Source organism: Doryrhamphus excisus, linkage group LG19 (genome assembly GCF_037039965.1).
Source record: "Doryrhamphus excisus strain RoL-2023G ecotype Guam linkage group LG19, RoL_Dexc_Guam_v1.1, whole genome shotgun sequence".
Taxonomy (NCBI): Eukaryota; Metazoa; Chordata; class Actinopteri; order Syngnathiformes; family Syngnathidae; genus Doryrhamphus; species Doryrhamphus excisus.
Genome location: NC_136375.1, coordinates 14,012,760 through 14,033,363, shown reverse-complemented (window position 1 = coordinate 14,033,363; position 20,604 = coordinate 14,012,760). Strand labels below are relative to the sequence as shown.

Here is a 20,604-nt window from a genome sequence, read left to right as displayed (position 1 = left end):
CCAAGTGGCTCAGCCTCCCTTTATCTTCCCACCGCAGGTGTTCTCGGGCCAGTTCCTGTCCGACAAGAAGATCGGCACGTATGTGGAGGTGGACATGTACGGCCTTCCGACCGACACCATCCGCAAAGAGTTCCGCACGCGCATGGTCATGAACAACGGCCTCAACCCCGCCTACAACGAGGAGCCCTTCGTCTTCAGGAAGGTAGGCAGCGCTGGACTCTAACGTCAGCTGACTTTCATTGTAAAATGAAATATTAGTATGTGTAATGTGTGCAATTTCATGTATTAGAATTACTTTGCATTGAAAGGAGGACTTTTCTTCCATAACTGAGCACACTATATGAATATGAATAGGTCAATGGCCATGTTGCCCATACAAGTCGGTGTTTGATGATGACTGGAACCAAATGCTAACATACATACATCATACTTTCCTACACCATACTGTAACACTCTACATCAGGGGTCTCAAACATGCGGCCCGCAGGACACTAGTTTGAGGCCCCCGCCTTGATATGAAAGTTTAATGTTAGTGCGGCCCGCGCAAGTTTGATATGGATGCTGTATGGTATCATGTACCCAGAAAAAATTATTACGTTTGATTAATGTTCATGTTAAAGGTTAAATAACTGTTAATAGTTATCCTCCCTATCCGTGTGGAAGTGGTAAGTTTTTGGCTATTTAAGTTTAAAGGAAATAACTTGAAGGCTACCGTTTAGGTCGCTAGCTCTCTAGTTTGCAAGTTAGCATGTGTCTCGAGACCCTGCAGTTGCGCAATATGTTGTAAATAAAAAGAGTATAAATGTGACTATAGTCGTGTTTTGTCATGTTACATGGCTCTAATAATGCTTTGTTCATTTTAATCTGAAAAAAATAATTTGTCTACCCACCAACTATATGTGGTTTCTTAAGTTTTTATTATTTGCCGTTTTATTATTATTATTATATTTATTTATTACTTTATTTGAAAATGCACTTTCATGTATTGCAAACACCTCAAAACGTTATTGATTTAAGAATGAGGTCCATTTGTTTTCATTTTGAGAAAACAAATATTTTCTCATATAAGTGAATATTTGATACTGATATTTTGTAAATGTAACAAGTATTGAACAGAATATATCACATGTAAAGTTGAGTCAATTATATTATTACATATGTGATATTATTATTGATGTATGTGTAAAGGTAACCAATAGCTGTTAAATACATGCTCATCGGCAGGCAATATCTTGTGTATTTCAAAGATGTAGTACTTGATAGCACAAGCCAGGGTGTCCGTGCACGTGTGCGTGCATGTGTATAACACTGCTGTTCTCAGCAGAATGAGAAGTCTCTCAGCCATGACTGTGACTCCCCACTCCTTAACACACACCATCAATCACAACACTACACGACACACACACACACACACACAGGAGCATCACTAGCTGCTGGCAAGATCTCTTTTGTCACACGTGCTTACACTCCGACACAAACACCTTCAGAAGCTCACCTTGTGCGTGCACACACACACACGACCAATTCCACTCATTCATCTCTGGTGAGCATTCTAGCATTGTTATCTGTTCCACAGGGTTAGCATTAGACATCATCGTCTCTGAAGGACCAGGTCCAGGTCTGCCTCATATGCTTTGCTGTCCCACCTAGGTGATCCTGCCGGACCTGGCGGTGCTCCGCCTGGCCGTGTACGATGACAACAACAAGCTGATTGGCCAGCGCATCCTGCCCTTGGACGGCCTGCAGGCCGGCTACCGTCACATCTCGCTGAGGAACGAGGGCAACAAGCCCCTCTCCTTGCCCACCATTTTCTGCCAGATCATCCTCAAGACCTACGTGCCCGACGGCTTCGGCGGTGAGCAAAACTAACCTGATCTCCATTTTGTTTTAGTTGTTTCTGTTTTTCACGGCGCCGACTCCTTCCACTCGTGGTAACAAAGTGGCGTCTGCATCCTCGTTTGTCTTTCTTTCGCTGGCCGCCTCGGGCACTCATGACAAATGATGATGACGGCCATAGAAGCTTTAAAGCAGAGCAAATGGCGAGGACATGAAATCAAGCCAAAGGGTTGGAGTCCAGGAAATATCTGTGACTCCAGTCGTTAGCCACATCCCATCCTCCTTGGGGCTTTTTGCTGATTGAGTAATTAGGATGCTGTCCTCTAATGCTAACGATGGTTCCTCGCTGACGCTTCCATTGGAGGCCTAGTGGAAAACTGTTGTGCTTTAATGAAAGCGTGGATGTGTTGCAGCCATCGTGGACGCTCTCTCAGACCCAAAGAAGTTTCTGACAATCGCGGAGAAGAGAGCTGACCAGATGAAAGCGCTCGGCATCGACACGGTACTCTTCCAGCGTTCCATGAAGCTAGCATCCGCTGGGCGGGGGATTCTTAGGGAGCTCATGCGTCTCCTCCTCCTTCAGAACGACATTGCGGACGTTCCCAGCGGAAGCTCCAAGAACGACAAGAAGGGAAAAGGCAAAGGGGACACGGTGAAGGCCAACGTCACGCCTCAGACCAGCTCCGACATGGCGCAGACCTCCAACGCCGCCCAGAACAACACAGCAGAGACCAAGAAGGGTGCGCCCTTTGTTTAGACCATATTACAACGTTTGTGCCTGCCAGCTAACCAGTTAGCCTCAAGTTAATTTCTCCTCAACTTAAGCAAAAAGGTTACCACTTCCACACCAGATGGGAGGATAACTTTTTTTTTTTTTGCTATGGTGTGGGACATGCAAGCTACGCAAGACATGTATGCTAACGTCTTACCATTACTGCCACCTGGTGACCACAATACCGCATAGCACTGGGATTTGATCATGCTCTTACTAATAAAATTGACGTGTGTATTGATGGTGTTTTTCAGATAACACGCTGGTCCCCAATGTGAGCATCGATGACCTGAAGCAAATGAAGACGTACCTGAAACTGATGAAGAAGCAGCAGAAGGAGCTGAGCGCCTTGAAGAAGAAACACTCTAAGGTGACTTTGTGCAAAGATGGCTCCTCCTGCTTGTGGCTACGTCGCAGACGAATGTTTCTTCTTATTTCTTCTGGGCTGCAGGATCAAAACATCATGCAGAAGGCGCACTGCACGCAGGTGGACAAGATGGTGTCTGCACACGACAAGGAGAAGACCATCCTGGAGAAGCTGCTGGACAAAGCCATGAAGAAACGAGGGTGAGGAGCCCATCATGTCTCCACATCTGATAATATACGCTATACACTTAGAATATTACATCTTCAAAAGAAGTCCATGAGAAGAAAAGAAGAATACCAGGTGGTCCAACAGTGAGGTCCCTGGGGAGGTGTTCTGGGCACACCCACCGGGAGAAGGCCCGGGGCAGACCTAGGACACGCTGGAGGGATTATGTCTCACAGCCGGGCTGGGAACGCCTTGGGGTCCTCCCGGTGGAGCTGGATGGGGGGTGGTCGGGTATCGAGAATTTGTTTTGTTTTGGATCCAAGTTGCATTCAATGTCCAATGTTTACGAACATATGCATGAATGTGGTATGGGTGTTGGAGTGAGAATGAAAAGCTTAGCGTTAGCATGAATGTGTTGATTGCGTAATGAAGAGTAGCGGCGCGTGTGAGTAATCTATATTTCTCGACATATTTGTAATTTTAGGGAAAACAACTGCCAAGACCTGAAGAAGGAGACAGAAGATAAGATCCAGACGCTGGTGTCTGATCACAAGGCCAAGGTGCGTCCCTCCGTCTGACGTCCGCAGATAGAGTGGCGTTGTGAGCGGGCTGCACTTTGTGGCGTGCAGGTGAAGGACATGACGGCGCAGCACACCAAGGAGTGGTCGGAGCTGATCGGCAGCCACGGCAACGAGGAGCAGGAGATGAAGGACAACCACGTGACTCAGCAGTGCGAAAGCCTGAAGAAGCTGCTGAGCGGCGTCCAGGAGCAGCAGACCGGACAGCTCAAGGTCATCCACGAGCGGTGGGAACCTCCTTATATTTTTCCTCTTCCAAACAGCCATGAAAATCAATGCCTTTATTTATTGATCACTAAAGGTTGGCCGCCGAGGCAGCCACACGTTGAGGCAAATGGGCGCATTGCTTGGCTGCCACCAGCGGGGGTGCTGTGGCTGTACTTTCTACACCAGGGGTCTCAAACTCAATTTACCTGGGGGGCCACTGGAGCTCGGGTCTGGGCAAGGCTGGGCCGCATCAGGTTAAAAAAAAAAAAAAAAAAACGCATTTATTAAAAACAGAAAAATATGCAAACTCTTTCAGTGCTTTGGTTCCGATTTTCTACAATAATTTTTCTACTTAATTTTTATTTTTCTGCACAAAATAAGATGAAAAATAAATAAACAAATCAAGAATAAAGAAAATCAATCAGTAATAAATAAATATAATAATAATAATAAAACGGCAAATAATAAAAACTTAAGAAACCACATATAGTTGGTGGGTAGACAAATAATTTTTTTCAGATTAAAATGAACAAAGCATTATTAGAGCCCTGTAGACATGACAAAACACGACTATAGTCACATTTATACTCTTTTTATTTACAACATATTGCGCAACTGCAGGGTCTTGAGACACATGCTAACTCGCAAACTAGAGAGCTAGCGACCTAAACGGTAGCCTTCAAGTTATTTCCTTTAAACTTGAATAGCCAAAAACTTACCACTTCCACACGGATAGGGAGGATAACTATTAACAGTTATTTAACCTTTAACATGAACATTAATCAAATGTAATAATTACATCCATATCAAACTTGCGCGGGCCGCACTAACATTAAACTTTCATATCAAGGTGGGGGCCTGCGGGATCTATTCCATCCATCTCCATCTATTCCATATTTAAATAAAATTTCTGTCTTAGTTTTTAGTAATGAAATGCTTGTCATATGATGTTAAATGATGATACATAATAATGTGTTGTGTTGTGTCATGCAGGCAGAGTAAAGAGATGCGAGCCAATCAGGCCAAGATGTCCATGGAGAACAGCAAAGCCATCAGTCAGGACAAGAGCATCAAAAACAAGGCGGAGAGAGAAAGGTAGCACACGCACACGCACACGCACACGTTGCTGATGTACGTATTGCATGATTGGTTTTGTTGTCGTCCTCCAGGAGAGTGCGAGAGTTGAACAGCAGCAACACCAAGAAGTTCATGGATGAGAGGAAGAGAGTGGGTGCTCTTCTTTATTATTATTTCTTTATTATTACCCCCCCCCCCACACACACACACAGAAACACACACAACTACATCCATCTACACAATACTCACTCCAATGACTACACTCCATGGTTGATACTAATACACTATATATACACTCTATGTACTGTATATATATGTATATTATATATATGTGTGTGTATGTATATCCATATGTATGTATATATATATATATATATATAGTATGTCTGTATATGTCCATGTGCAGCTGGCCATGAAGCACCAGAAGGAGATGGAACAGCTGGAGAAAAACCAGAGAGAGCAGGTGGACAAACTGGACAAGTTCAATCAGCAGGTACCTCTACATAAGTACACAGGAGTACTGCATTGTGTGTGTGTATGACTACACATGCTATACCTATGCTCTACATAAGTACACGTGAATACTGCACGATGTGTGTATAACTACACATTCTATACACACATGCCTATGCTCTACATAAGTACACGTGAATACTGCATGATGTGTGTATAACTACACATACTATACACACATGCCTATGCTCTACATAAGTACACGTGAATACCGCATGATGTGTGTATACGATTGGTTTGTTTCTCCATGTTTGTGTGTATTGTAGGGAGTGTGTACATGTGAGTACATGCAGAGTACGCATGTAGAGTATACAGTGCGTGTATTGATATGATTTAATTTGTGAATATGATTTGCTTCCCCTGGCACAGCTTTTGACATCCCACCATGCAAACAAACAAAAGCTTGCAGGTAAGACCGTCATCATCCTCATCCTCACTTCAAGGTTAGCATCTCTGTTAAAGATGCTAACTTTAGCATTGGCTACTTTCAACCACCATCATTTTTCACTTCAACATCTGCTGTATCATAGGATGTGTGTGTGGGGGGGCATACACACTCTTTCCAATTGAAGTAGAGTAGAAAATATTACTACACTACATAACACTTAAAACATCATTAGAGCCCTCAAGACATGAAATAACACCCCTATAGTCACCTTAGATTTGGAGTGCATGAGAAAACGAAAAATAGCACTCAGCAACAGAACCAGTGTTGTAGTGTATGAACACAGCATATCATCAACAACAGAACCAACGTTGTAGTGTATGAACACAGCATATAATCAACAGCAGAACCAATGTTGTAGTGTATGAACACAGCATATAATCAACAACAGAACCAATGTTGTAGTGTATGAACACAGCATATCATCAACAACAGAACCAATGTTGTAGTGTATGAACACAGCATATCAACAACAGAACCAATGTTGTAGTGTATGAACACAGCATATCATCAACAACAGAACCAATGTTGTAGTGTATGAACACAGCATATCATCAACAACAGAACCAATGCTGTAGTGTATGAACACAGCATATCATCAACAACAGAACCAATGTTGTAGTGTATGAACACAGCATATAATCAACAACAGAACCAATGTTGTAGTGTATGAACACAGCATATCATCAACAACAGAACCAATGTTGTAGTGTTTGAACACAGCATATCATCAACAACAGAACCAATGTTGTAGTGTATGAACACAGCATATCATCAACAACAGAACCAATGTTGTAGTGTATGAACACAGCATATAATCAACAGAACCAATTTTGTAGTATATGAACACAGCATATAATCAACAACAGAAGCAATGTTGTAGTGTATGAACACAGCATATAATCAACAACAGAACCAATGTTGTAGTGTATGAGCACAGCATATAATCAACAACAGAAGCAATGTTGTAGTGTATGAACACAGCATATAATCAACAACAGAACCAATGTTGTAGTGTATGAGCACAGCATATAATCAACAACAGAAGCAATGTTGTAGTGTATGAACACAGCATATAATCAACAGCAGAACCAGTGTTGTAGTGTCAACCCTGAAGTAGGGTTGAATATTCATAAATGTATTTTGGCATAGAAAACACACTGATACGCTTTTTAAGATGATTGGAGTCCTCTAGACTTGAAGTAACATCCCTATAGTTGCCTTTCCACTCCGCCGTGAAGGATGACTGGACTTTAGATATGAAAAAATATCCCAGGAGGTCGCCTACAGCCACAGCTGTTGATGCCAACGGCCAAAAAAAATCCATATCATGTACAGTACATCCAATTTTATTCTGAAAGTGTTTTATTCTGAAAGATAGTCAGCAGAAGCAGCCTGATTACAGGAAGTTGAGGAAGGCGCCCTGTCAACCGCCCCGCCTTTTCGTGTCAATGACTTCTACCAGGAGTGCTGGGGGGCGGGGCTACATGTTGATTGGCGTGTGTGTGTGTGTTTGCAGGCCAAGGACCTGCAGCAGATGGCCAAGCTGGAGGAGGAGATGGAGCGCAGACCCACCACGGTGGTGTGAGCGCTTGACTGTCCTCACGCAAAACATGCTGTAGCCCCGCCCCCCACGCCGTGTCTACCGGTAACTCAGCCCACGCCCCCATCATGCACACGCGTACGTGTACTGGCTTTGTACCACTCAGCCGTCATCGCAGACCCGCCAGGAAGGGAGCACGCCTTCACCATCTTCTTTTTCTCCACATGGCGCCCCCTGGGGGTCAGCATCCAGCAGGTTTTGGACAATTAGTTCAATGTTTTGTTTGATGGCAGCCATGTTTTTCACCTCATCTTACTGAAATTTGCCCCACAGTGTCCCCTGAAGGTGCGTACCAAGTTTGGTTGCCACGCAGCTTCTGGGCTTTAATAACAGCGCCACCATGTGGTGTATTTGGCAGAAATATAACAGCCCAGGTGGCCAGCGGGGCGGGGGTCGCGGGGGGGGTTTGTGGTTGCAACAATTTTCACAGAAGAAGAGGCTCTTCACGTGTCATATTTCATATTCGTACTATGTAATATATCATGCGCCTTTTTACATATTATATCATTTTAACACATTTTATTCATTTATGTCACCAAAATCAGCCCTTAGATGACATTACATTAACAATAAAGACATGTCAGGCAAGGTTGATGCTGAAAAACTACAAAAATGGCCGCCCAAATGCTTCCTTCATCAACGTCCTCCCATTTGTCACTTTTTTGGGCCAAAAGAAGACTACTGACTCGCACACACACACAGCTGCTTTTTAACACAATGTAAGCAGGTTGCTACGGCAACTGAGCATCCACAAGCAAATACAACCACACAAAGAAACAGTCACTTTTATTTACCCCCCCCCCCCCAAAAAAAAACACACACACGCAGCTGACGACTACAATGACTTTTTTTAAAGTGCTTTTACTCCACGGCTTTATTTACACTTCTTAGGATGTTTATTCCACTTTGTCATGTTGTTTTGCCATCAAATGCCAACAGTAAAGGCTTATTTATATAAAGATATACATATATAAATACATGAACATATATATAAATATATATATATTAGATATGTTGTAGTTCTAAAGATTGTTGGAGGCTGTTCTCTTTGCACTTCCTGTCTTTCTAGTGGCTCCACACACAGTTTTTTTTTGCTCAATTCTCCTCCTTTGCTCTCATTTTGACGCTAGCTCGCCAACCAACCGTGCATGTTCTTATTTTCTATTTCTATTCTTCTTGTAACTCCTAGCAAGGGAGGCTAGCCAGCTCCTTTAATACTGTTTTATAGTCTGTGTACCAATAAACCAAGGTGGAACATGGGAACATCTCGCCTGCCCATCTTGTGTGGTCTTACCTTCACAAATGTAATTAATCTGTTCCAGGGTCAAACTGTGGCCATCATGCAACCTTTATTGAATGTACAGGCAAGGTTTGAAGTAAATGTCTTCACTTTGAAGTGTAAAAAGAAGTTGACAAGTGAGGATTAGCAACTTCCTTCCTTTATCTTCTTGGAGAAGCTTTCTTGTGGAAGGAAAAAGGCTGCATTTCCACGCAGTTGTTGTCCCAAACATGCCAGAAAGCACCATCTTTGCTCCAACACATGGAAAGGTTCCTCAATGCATCCAACCTGGAACAGAAACATCTTCTGCGGTGGCAGCAGCTTGCTCCAAACATCCTGTTTTGTCTCCTTAAAACTTCTCAGACGTGTATGGAAAAAATACAAGAAAAATACAAGAAAAATACTAGAAAAATTAAAAAAAATATGTCTATAAATATTTCCAACAAGAAACCAGAACATGACCAATGAAGCTGAAAGTCATGAAGAAGTTTTGAAGGCCACAGATGTCAGTGTGGCTACAGTTGCAGATGCACGCAACTGAGGAGAAATGAGCTGCTTCTGTCGGGTTCTGCAGTGTTCCTCAAAGGGGGAGGGGTCACGTTGACATCAGTGCACGCGCCTGATGCAGCTCCTTTTGCAACCTGCAGTAGGAAACCAAAGCAGAAGAGTTGCTTTTCCTTTTCTCTTTTTGTATTCCTCGGGTTTTACACTTGCTTCACGTTGAATTTATTCCTCCTTGGTGGGGGGGGGGGGGGGGGTTCTTTACCAATTCCGGATTAGTTGTAAAATGTGAATACGAGAAAAAGAAACTCATTCAGAAATCTGACTTTTTTTGCTTTACTTCTGCAAAAGTAGCGAATAAAAGATGAGGTTCGCTTTCGTTGCTTTGCCGTGCGTGGGGAGGGGGTGCGGGGGGGGCTCCCGTCACGCTTCACTTCCAAGCAGAACCTGCAGCAGCATGAGCTCCACCTTTCATCGGGAGCCACTGCGGGGAATCACGCACGCGGATATCCAGTGACGCGCACGCTGTGATTTGGGCAGCTGAAGAAGAAAAGAAGGATTTGTTGCTTGGACCTTGGGACCCCAGTCTGGAGGCCAACCAGGACTTGGGTGAAGTGGACTTTTTGGTGCATTTGCGTGGAATTTTGAGTGCGCGCCGAGTGGAGACATCCATCCTCCCTCCCTCTCTCGCTTCCTCTCTCTCTCCTCCCCCTTTCCTCCCTCCTCTCCTCCCCTTCTGCTCTCCTCTTTCCTGGTCTTGTTTCTGCTGCGCTCAGGTGGATCCACTCGGTCCTGATCCGCTCCTCCAGCGGGGGGGAAAGTGCTGAAGATGAGTCGAGTAGCTTTCAGCACCACGGAGAGCTCCCGGCTCCTGCTGCTGGGTACGTAGGTGCGCGCGTGTGTGTACAGTATGTGCGTGTGCGTGTGTCGTGACTCCACACTGCAGTGCGTGTGCGTGTGCGTGTGTCATCATCACTTTTCCACTTCCAAAAAAAAAAAAAAAAAAGATGGGGACTTTTCTTTTTTGGAAAGATTTGTGCTGACTGCGCGTCTTTTGCGGAGCAGAGTGACACCCCCCTCACCCCCCCCCCGCCCCCTCCCTCTCTCGTGCAGGTGTGCTGGTTCTGTCCGCGGTCCTGGCCGAGCAGGAGGGCGAGAACTTGTCCGGGCTGTCCAACAATCCGGACCGTGCCATCTTTGCCGTCAGGGAGAACGGAACCACGTGTCTTATGGTGGAGTTCGCCGTGAAATTCCTCGTGCCGTACGACGTGCTCGCGCTCAATCGGATTGACGTAAGTTTCCCCCCCCCCACCCCCCTCCCTCGAAGGGTCAATGGATGCTCGTGCGTAAAAGTCAAGTTGGGCTTCAATGAATGCTCCGTGCTTCTTTTCCATTTTTTATTTGAGTCGTGTCAATCATCATGTGAGCCACACGTGGTCACAATTACGTCATTGATGGTGAAAAGTTGATTAAAATTCATTCATTGGAGGCTGCGCGTTCATGCGTAAAATGCTGACTGTGCAGACGTGTCGTCTTAGTCTAAAGCTAAAGCTAATGCTAATGTCATCTTCACTTATAATAGGAATAATAATGACCGTACATGTTGGGTCAGGTGCCTTCCTGCAGTTGGGGTCAAATGTCAAATGTCCGCTGGTTTGTCATCGTCCAAGTGAGACGGCGGGTGCGTGAATGGAAGGGGAATGCTGACTCTGCATTCTAAAAGCATTCACGTTTCATTCCCATCAATGCGGATTCAACTCTTGCTAGCACAACAGGAAACAGTTTAAACCAGGGGTCTCAAACTCAATTTACCTGGGGGCCACTGGAGCTAGGGTCTGGGCGAGGCTGGGCCGCATCAGGTTTTTCAAAAAAAAAAAAAAAAACGCATTTATTAAAAACAGAAAAATATACCAAAGCTCTGATAAAACATTCCACTGTTCTCAAATATCTTCATTTTTATTTTTCTGCACAAAATAAGATTAAAATGAACAAAGCATTATTAGAGCCCTGTAGACATGACAAAACACGACTATAGTCACATTTATACTCTTTTTATTTACAACATATTGCGCAACTGCAGGGTCTTGAGACACATGCTAACTCGCAAACTAGAGAGCTAGCGACCTAAACAGTAGCCTCCAAGTTATTTCCTTTAAACTTAACAAGCCAAAAACTTACCACTTCCACACGGATAGGGAGGATAACTATTAACAGTTATTTAACCTTTAACATGAACATGAATCAAAGGTAATAATTTTTTCTGGGTACATGATACCATACAGCATCCATATCAAACTTGCGTGGGCCGCACTAACATTGAACTTTCATATCAAGGCGGGGGCCTCAAATTAGTGTCCTGCGGGCCACATTTGGCCCGCGGGCCGCGTGTTTGAGACCCCTGGTTTAAACCTTATTTTTCCCAATTTCAGCTTCTGTTCCACTCTTTGTTCCGTCAAGTTGCATTTAAACGTCAAATATGCATCTCTAGCAAAACCAGAAATCTGTGCTTTAAAAACGCCTTGAGATGATTGAAAGTGTATTTTGGGGGAAACTGGCGTGTGTGTGCGTGTGTGTAAAATGCTGACTCCGTATCATAAAAGGTCCATTTTCATTCCTAAGAAGCTGTTTTGTCTTTGCTAATATTCCCCATTTTTCCGTGTGTTCCTCTTGACTGCTGCTGAAAGATTCTCTTCCCTCACACTGTCAGGCGTGTTGGGCGTGAGGATGTTCTACCAAATGGAATGAAGCATCACGGCGCTGATTTAAGATCAATAATAGTTGATTTGTATGCATGGATACGGGGTGTTTGTGGGTCAAGTGCTGAGTCAGCATCATCAAAGTTTGAATTTCCTTTCAAGAGTGAAGATGAATGACTCATTTTCTCTTCCCTTTATGGGTAAAAACTGCTCATTCAAGTCCAAAGTAAAAGTGGCAGCCTTGCACCTGCTTGACTCTCGCCGTGTGTGTGTGTGTGTGTGTGTGTGTGTGTGTGCGTGTGCGTGCGTGTGTACAGCTGATCACGGAGCAGGCGTCCTTCACGCTGCCTCGTGGGGCTCAGATTGATGGCAAGTGTGGCGGCGCGGAGTCAGAGATTCACATTAGCTGGAAGAACAACGCTTACTCGCTACGCATCTTCTTCTCCAAGGTACTACACTACACCACACTATACTATACTACAGCACACTACACTGCAGTACACTACACTACAGTGTTCCACACCGCACTACACTATGCTACAATACACTACACTACACTATGCTACAGTACACTACACTGTAGTACACTACACTATACTACAGTAAACTACACCACACTACACTATACTACGCCACACTACACCACGCTATACTACACTACACTACACCACTTCACCACACTACACCACATTACACTATACTACAGTACAGTATACTACACCACATTACACTATACTACACTACAGTATACTACACCACATTACACTATACTACACTACAGTATACTACACCACATTACACTATACTACACTACAGTACACTACAACCACACTACAGTGCACTAGACCACACTACACTACACTACGCCATACTACACTACATTATACTACACTACAGTACACTACACCACACTACAGTGCACTACAACCACACTATACTACAATACAGTACACTAGACCACACTACGCCATACTACACCACACTATACTCCACTACAGTACACTACACTGCACTACGCCATAGTACACTACACTATACTACACTACACCACATTACACTATACTACACTACAGTACACTACACTGCACTACGCCATAGTACACTACACTATACTACACTACACCACATTACAGTATATAACACTACAGTACACTACACCACACTACACCATAGTACACTACACCACACTACTGCATACTACATTACACTATACTACACTACACCACATTACACTATACTACACTACAGTACACTACACCACACTACGCCATAGTACACTACACTACACTACACTACACTACACCACACTATACTACACTACAGTACACTACACTACACTATACTACACTACACCACACTACTGCATACTACATTACACTACACCACACTATACTATACACTACGTATACACTATACAGTACAGTACATTACATTAAACTACGCTACACTACATTAGACACTATAGTAAAGTAGACTATACACTCCAGTAGAGTAGAGTAGAGTGGAGCAGACCAGGGGTCCTGTCAGGTGATGATGGTAAACAAGGAGCTGGTGACATAAAGGTACAGTAAGGAGTCGAGTCGAGCAGCTGCAAGCGTCCGTAGAAGAAGAGGAGCAGGATGTATCTGTGGTGCCTTGCAGGACATGCGTGGGAAGGGCGTGGACGTGTGGAAGATCAGCAAGGTTCAGTTTGTGTACGACACGTCAGAAAGCACACACTTCATCAACGCCTACAACCGTAAGTCTTTCTCTCGCTTCACCCACCCCACGACCCCACACCCCCCCCCCCCCACCGTGTACCGACGTACGTGTCTGCGTCCGACCCCTCCCCCCCCGCAGCCGGGAAGCACACAGCCAACACGCACCGCCTGTCGGCCTTGGTGACGCCAGCCGGGCGCTCGTACGTGTGCACGGCCCAGCAGACCCTCACCCTCATCAGCAGCGACCACCAGAAGGGCGTGACCGTGGCCATGTACGACATCCAGATTCAACCCTTCGACATGACCTCCGACTTTGTCTTCAGTGAGCGTGAGTATGAAGATGATGGCTCAACCTGGACCTCAAGCCTTATTATATTATTATTGGTATCGGTACTGGTAGTAGTAGTAGTAGTAGTAGTAGCAGTATATCGTTTTTGCCATGGTTCTTTTTCCAGTAATGGACACCGTGTGTGTGTGTGTGTGTGTGTGTGTGTGTGCGTGCATGGCAGCCTACAAGTGCATGACGGACCAGCGCGAGCGCCTGGAGGAGACCCTACCGCTGATCTTGGGTCTGATCCTGGCGTTGATCATCGTGATCACGCTGACGGTGTACCACTTCCACCTCAAGCTGACCGCCGCCAGCCAGCCGCAACTTCCCCGCGACCGCTCCATGTACAAGAACATGTAGGGCGGGGGCAAGGCGGGGCGGGGCGGGGTGAGGGGAGTGGACGTTTTGCCATTTTTGCTTGCATGGATGTCGTCGACCCTCCAAAGAAACCTGCTCTCACCGAGACCACGCCTCCCACACAGAAGCCACACCCCCTTCAACACCACGTCAACTTATCTTTCTGGCTTCCTGACCTTTCACCTGTCGTTGTTTGTTCATGGTGGACGTCTCGTCACATGTGCAGTGTTGTCTTTCATATCTCTTTTTTTTTCAAAATGTCCAGACAGGAAAAGAAAGTCTATGCATTAAAAAATAAAAGTTCCTGGGCTATGTGTTCTTTGATCTTCCTCCTCCTCCTCCTCCTCCTTGTGGCGGCCACGTGAGTGACGGGAGGAGTCGGAGGACAGATGAACTATTGATTTAGTGGCCGACATGAAGAGACAAGCTTGATGAAAGACGAGCGGTGTCAAACATCCGCCTGCGATGCTGATTTATGGACACACAATGAAGGTCATACCGACCTTCCGACAACAACTCCGAAATGTTTGTCAGTTGAAATGTTGTCTGTCAATAAAGTTATTCTTAATAATTCATCATTTATTTTCACGCTTTTTTTGTTTTCTTTTTCTATTGTTGAAAAGATCACTTTAAATGTTTTATATGATTTGGTCTTATATTGGCTTGGCTGAAATCATGATCGGCTCAATCAATAAATGGCTTTGATTGATGATTCAACGAATCATAATATGTCTTGTATTGTTTATTTTTACAATTTACCAGTGTGTTTTCTAAAAAGTGTGGAATGGGAGTAAGAGGAAAAGTATCTTACTGTAGAAAAGTTGCACCACAGCTTAGACCGACTCAAAATCGCTAGCTAAATCTTGCTAGTTAGCGAAGCTTCTGGTCTCTTCCGGCTCTCGCTGCGATGTCGCGTTCTCATTGGATGGTCCATGGTCCCGCCTCCTATTTGGCAGCCAATGGGTGTCGTCTAATTTTAAATTAGCGCTCACCGCGCCATTTCACGCCCCGCCCCCCCCACTCAAAATGTGCGGTTGGCTACGTCTCAACACGGAAGGAGACAGCCTAGCTAACAAAGATTTTCCAGCGTTAAGATGCCACAATGGCATTTGCCATGTATTATTTCAAGTTGGTTGATGATGGATGGATGGATGGATCCAGTCTTTTCCCAGTAAAGGCTTTGATAGTTGGTAAGTTGTTAATTGTGTTGCTTCTCCAGTTAGCTTAATCACATTGTTGTCAAAGCCTGATCCTTTGTTGTCATGTATTGTGGTGCAGTAGACCAACTCCAATGAGGAGCAGCTGCCCACAAACAGAAGAACCTGAAAGCTCTTCAGAGACAAACCAAGAGCCTGGAAGGAGACCACGTTAAAGAGATGCTAGATGCTATGAGAGGTATTTTCTCCTCATTCATTCAAGGAAACTAAAGCAAATGATAAAAGAGCAGCTTTTAATGGCTGGTGTATCTTCTCATATGCAAAGATTATTATCCGTTATATAATCCCCCCGTGACGCGTGATCATTGTGGACCTTGAATACGAATAACATGAGCTCATGTTTTGTTCTTTGTGTTTTTTCACTCACAGCCCATGCCCAGGCCAACCTCCGAGACCCCCTCATGCAAGATGTGACAACAATCATGAAGAAATGGACAACATCAGCAAGCCCTTCATAGAAGTACAGATTTTTGATTTTTGGTTCTTGTATGTACCTTTTTAGGATTTGAGGTGTCAGATACTAAAGATAAAAATACTACTATTCACTTTTCACAAGGATATACACAAGTTTTACTGGAGACCATGATGTTTTTAGGTTGACATCCAAACATGTTCCTTCTCAGTTCCTCTACTTATTATTTGATTTCATAGCTTTGTTTTTCTAATATTTGAAAATATATGAAACTTGTTTTCTAAATTCTGTCCTGTGATTTTGTAAATGTGTCAAACTCTTGAGCACATACAGTAGGAGTAATCTTGAATACTTGGAGTATATTTAAAGTACATAAACAGTAAGCTACAAGCAACATGCCAAGTAAAGTATAAGACTTAAGTTGGTAAACATTCTGCCGCTGTCATTTATTTACCGGAGTGTCTCCTCTCGTCGTCCGCCTCAATCAATATCCCATTACGCCGCTGCCGCGGGAGGGAAAGGGGCTCCGAGGACGGAAGGAGAAACGAGCTCATCAATTACCGCCTCTTCTTTGGCTCCGGGCTGCTGGGCTGCTGGACTGCTGGACTTTGGAGGAAAGAGGAGGAAGCCGTGCAACTTAAGCTTGTGATGGAGGTCCATCTTTGCTTCTTTTTATTCAAAGTGAGGATGCAAGGAAGATTTCATGGCAGCCATGTGGAGGTGATGTCATGACACCGAGGATGAGCCAAACATTTTTAGCTGAAACATCTGATTCCCTCAGTGTGTGTGTGTGTGTGTGTGTGTGTATAGCAGAGTCGCACCAGCACCCATCAGCAAGGCTATGTAGTGATGCTCCATGCTGTATGGTGGATGGTGTACGATAGCGTATGATAGTGTAAGTCATGCTACAAGTTCAATATAGGAATTCTTAACTTTGTGATGTTTGTGCTGATGTTGACGTAAAGATATGACGTCACCTTTGGATTTTCTGATGATGTCCCCGTTAACCTCCACTCAATCTCCTCCTCCAGCTTCCAAGGACCAGGCTCAAAACTATGGGTGATCGCGCCTTTTGTGCAGCTGCCCCAAGTCTGTGGAACGGACTCCCCGATCATCTGAGGGCGCCACAGACATCAGACTGTTTTAAAAAAGGATTAAAAACATATCTTTTTAGAAAAGATTTTATATAGCTTGTCTATTTTAATGCATATTTAACATTTTTGGTAATTTCCACCTCCATTGCTCTACTTATTTTGGATGTTCTTATTGTGTTATTGTGACACTTGCTGTTGACGTTTATTCTTCTATTGTAACTTCTATTGCACTTTGAGATCATTCATTTGATGTAAAGTGCGTTATAAATTAAATTTATTATTATTATTATTAACCATCAGGCTATTTAAACATGAAAAATATAAGCCAAAAAGATATGGCCACACTACAGATGGAGAGAGAATACAAAATGTAGTATAAAGAGTATAAAGTATGAAAGGTGAAATATGGCCAAGGTTTAATGGAAGTTGTGTCTACAAAGATAGAGAAACATCATCATCATCATCATCATCAATAATCTATGGCGTCGGGGCTGGGTCCAAGTGTGTTTCTGGGTCGAGTATATTTGTGTTGTTGAGCAAAAAGTGGATTATAAAGAGTAGGAAAGGTGGAATACTGCTCATATGACAAGCACGCCAGAAAATACTGAAAATTATCAAAACTATACAGGAGATCTTACAATTTCTCTAAAATACATTTTCACTGTGGTCTGCAGCCACGCCCGGCCTTGGGAAGCCCCGCCCACCATGGCGCATCCAGCTGCAGTCTTGGAAAGGCGGTGGGGCGTGCTGGGGTCCATGAAGGTGCATAAAACACCTGGAGTCCCGTTCAGACCTCGTGGTGGGCTTCCTTCGTCTGTGGTCTACGTCTATTCTACGTCACGCTTACAAAGTGGCGGCGCCGGCGGGCTGCTGTGTGCAAGTGTCAAAGGTCAGCGGTGGCGGTAGTGCCGCATGAGAGGGACGATGCAGGACGGCGGGCCGGAAAGTTTGAGGAAGGAATGCTGGAGGAGTTCCTGGGCCGTGGCTCGCTGGGAAGGCTCCCGGACCAGCATCAGGTCCAGGAAGGAACGCAGCACCGACGACACCTGGACCCAATCACACGCAAGTTTGATGCTTGGGATCAAACCTTTACATCATCGCTGATGATGATCATACGCTGCACGTCTACACAAAAGTACAAAGTTACCTTGTGTGACTCTTTTAGCCGGGGGGGCAGGTTGTCGCGTATCCTCCTCATGGCCTGCAGGGGGGGCTCATTGAAGTAGGGGGGCTCGCCATCCACCATCTCAATCACCATGATGCCCAAGGACCAAATGTCCACCTGGAGACACCACAATGCTGATGCAATGTATGTGTGTGTGTGTGTGTGTGTGTGTGTGCGTGTGTGAAGGTCACCTCGGTGCCATAAGGTAGTCGGGAGATGACCTCAGGCGCCATCCAGTATGGCGTCCCCACCAGAGACTTCCTCTTGGGGACTTCTTTGGACACTTGGGCACAGAAGCCAAAGTCTGACAGTTTGATCTGCACACACACACAGACACACACACAGACACACAAACACAGAAAGAGGAAGCAGGTCACTATTGGTGGAGGAGTACTGATCCATGGTGAGGGAGGAGCTAAGCTGCTGTATTAGCAGCTAATCAGCCTTCAATGACTGATGTCTCAACATCATTTATTACTCGCACATCACTGATGTGTGAGTGATACATACATACATACATACATACATACAAACATACATACATGTATACGTACATACACACATATATATACACATACAAACATACATACAAATATACACATAAATACATACACACATATATACATGTATATATACATACACACATACATGTGTGTGTATATATGTATGTATGTAGGTATGTGTAGGTATGTGTATTTGTATATGTGAATTTGTGAATAAAGTATCAATCTATCTATGTATGTGTGTATGTAAATGTTTATACTATGTATGTATATATGTGTTTATGTATGTGTATGTATATGTGTGTGTATGTATGTATGTATGTGTATATGTATGGATGTGTATGGATGTGTAGGTATGTATGCGTATGTGTGTATGCATATATGTGTTTGTATGTATGTCTGTATGTATGTATGGATGTGTATGCATGTATGTATGTATGTATGTGTATGTACATATGTATGCATATATGTGTATGTGTGTATGTATGCATGTATATATATATTTATTTATATACATACACACAAATACACATACACATACATGCATACATACATACATACATACACACATCCTTACACATCCATACACACATATTCATACACAAACATACATATATATATATATATATATATATATATATATATACACACACACACACCTGTATGTATGCATGCATGTACATATATATATAAATACACACAAATACATCCACATATATGCATACATCCATACGCACACATATTCATACACATACATAAATATATGTGTATACATCTGTATGTATGCATATATATATATATATATTTACACATACACAAAACACACACACATATAAGCATACATACATGCATACATACACACATACATACACATTTTGTGTATATGTATATATACATATATATACACATACCTACATACTCCCATGCAAACATGTATTTTATATATATATATATATATATATATTTGTATGTGTGTGTGTGTGTATGTATTTGTTTGTATGCGTGTGAAAGGTCATCGTGAAGGCGGATGGATGGGCTGGGTTACCCGTCCGTCGTTGGTCAGCAGGATGGAGTCGCTCTTGATGTCGCGGTGGATGACGCCCTGAGTGTGCAGGTAGGACAGCGCCCTCAGCACCGACAAGCACACCGTGGCGATCTGCTCCTCGTTCATCCTGCAAACACGCCACAGACACGTCAAAGACACACCACAACACCTCAAAGCATGCCACGGACACGTCAAAGACGCCGTGTCTTTCAAAGACACGGCCACCACCCTAACCCTAACGCAGCTTCTGCACTTTTTACCAAGATGCAGGATGCCCAAGCACGCCTGCAGCATTTTGCAGCGGTGACGTGCGGAGCAGGAGGTCCCAGATGGAGGTTGAGGCGCAGTGCGGTGCCTCACACACACACGCACACACATGCACACGCATGCACACGCAAACATACATCAACACACACAAAGACACAGCAGGCCAGCTGGGCCTGCATGTTCATTGGAGCTGTAAGTTTGTGTGTGTGCGCGTGCTTACGTGTGTGTGTGTGTGTGCGTGTGCTTGCATGTGTGTGTGTGTTGGGGTGTGTTTATGTGTGTGCTGCAAATGTCACATGAGCGAGAAAGTCACGCTCACTTGTAGGCTAACGTGAGCGCGCACACACACAGTAGTTGGAGTAGATTAAGTGTCACACACTGACAGTTGGAGAAGACAAATGAGCCATGTGATAGCCAACTGTGCCCAAAAAGCCAACACACACACACACACACACACACACAGATGCAAAAACGATT

General features: G+C 44.1%; 3 protein-coding genes and 1 long non-coding RNA gene across 7 annotated transcripts in view; 3 read left to right on the top strand and 1 right to left on the bottom strand.

Annotated features, from left to right (window-relative positions):
- plcb4b (phospholipase C, beta 4b) overlaps window positions 1-8,826 on the top strand; it is a 41,137-nt gene extending 32,311 nt beyond the window's left edge. For 2 of the 3 annotated variants that reach the window (XM_058057845.2, XM_058057848.2), the window contains 13 exons: window positions 38-202; window positions 1,651-1,855; window positions 2,250-2,338; window positions 2,420-2,576; window positions 2,863-2,978; window positions 3,060-3,175; window positions 3,625-3,700; window positions 3,770-3,945; window positions 4,919-5,020; window positions 5,095-5,152; window positions 5,409-5,495; window positions 5,885-5,924; window positions 7,480-8,826. In XM_058057845.2, the coding sequence (XP_057913828.2) occupies window positions 38-202; window positions 1,651-1,855; window positions 2,250-2,338; window positions 2,420-2,576; window positions 2,863-2,978; window positions 3,060-3,175; window positions 3,625-3,700; window positions 3,770-3,945; window positions 4,919-5,020; window positions 5,095-5,152; window positions 5,409-5,495; window positions 5,885-5,924; window positions 7,480-7,556 (1,464 nt within the window). In that variant the 3' untranslated portion in view covers window positions 7,557-8,826. The remainder of the gene's footprint in view (window positions 1-37; window positions 203-1,650; window positions 1,856-2,249; window positions 2,339-2,419; window positions 2,577-2,862; window positions 2,979-3,059; window positions 3,176-3,624; window positions 3,701-3,769; window positions 3,946-4,918; window positions 5,021-5,094; window positions 5,153-5,408; window positions 5,496-5,884; window positions 5,925-7,479) is intronic. The other variant, XM_058057847.2, reaches the window with a different exon arrangement.
- A 769-nt stretch (window positions 8,827-9,595) lies between these two features.
- lamp5 (lysosomal associated membrane protein family member 5) lies at window positions 9,596-14,997 on the top strand. The gene is made up of 6 exons (XM_058057127.2): window positions 9,596-10,224; window positions 10,457-10,635; window positions 12,357-12,488; window positions 13,681-13,777; window positions 13,879-14,067; window positions 14,249-14,997. The coding sequence occupies exons 1-6, from the start codon at window positions 10,173-10,175 to the stop codon at window positions 14,425-14,427; spliced, it is 828 nt and encodes a 275-aa protein (XP_057913110.2). The 5' UTR covers window positions 9,596-10,172; the 3' UTR covers window positions 14,428-14,997.
- Window positions 14,998-15,672: 675 nt separating this feature from the next.
- LOC131107108 (uncharacterized) lies at window positions 15,673-16,045 on the top strand. Its single transcript, XR_013630334.1, has 2 exons — window positions 15,673-15,819; window positions 16,011-16,045. It is a non-coding gene; the product is annotated as an uncharacterized LOC131107108 (long non-coding RNA).
- A 1,487-nt stretch (window positions 16,046-17,532) lies between these two features.
- pak5 (p21 protein (Cdc42/Rac)-activated kinase 5) overlaps window positions 17,533-20,604 on the bottom strand; it is a 41,195-nt gene continuing 38,123 nt past the window's right edge. For both annotated transcript variants that reach the window (XM_058056797.2, XM_058056798.2), the window contains 4 exons: window positions 19,861-19,987; window positions 18,504-18,629; window positions 18,295-18,429; window positions 17,533-18,193 (listed from right to left, as the gene is read on the bottom strand). In XM_058056797.2, the coding sequence (XP_057912780.1) occupies window positions 18,038-18,193; window positions 18,295-18,429; window positions 18,504-18,629; window positions 19,861-19,987 (544 nt within the window). In that variant the 3' untranslated portion in view covers window positions 17,533-18,037. The remainder of the gene's footprint in view (window positions 18,194-18,294; window positions 18,430-18,503; window positions 18,630-19,860; window positions 19,988-20,604) is intronic.

Coding starts and splice junctions, on each gene's coding strand:
- lamp5 (XM_058057127.2), top strand. CDS start 10,173: ATGAGTCGAGTAGCTTTCAGCACCACGGAGAGCTCCCGGCTCCTGCTG. Junction 12,489..13,680: donor TACGCATCTTCTTCTCCAAG/GTACTACACTAC, acceptor GGTGCCTTGCAG/GACATGCGTGGGAAGGGCGT. Junction 14,068..14,248: donor CGACTTTGTCTTCAGTGAGC/GTGAGTATGAAG, acceptor CGTGCATGGCAG/CCTACAAGTGCATGACGGAC.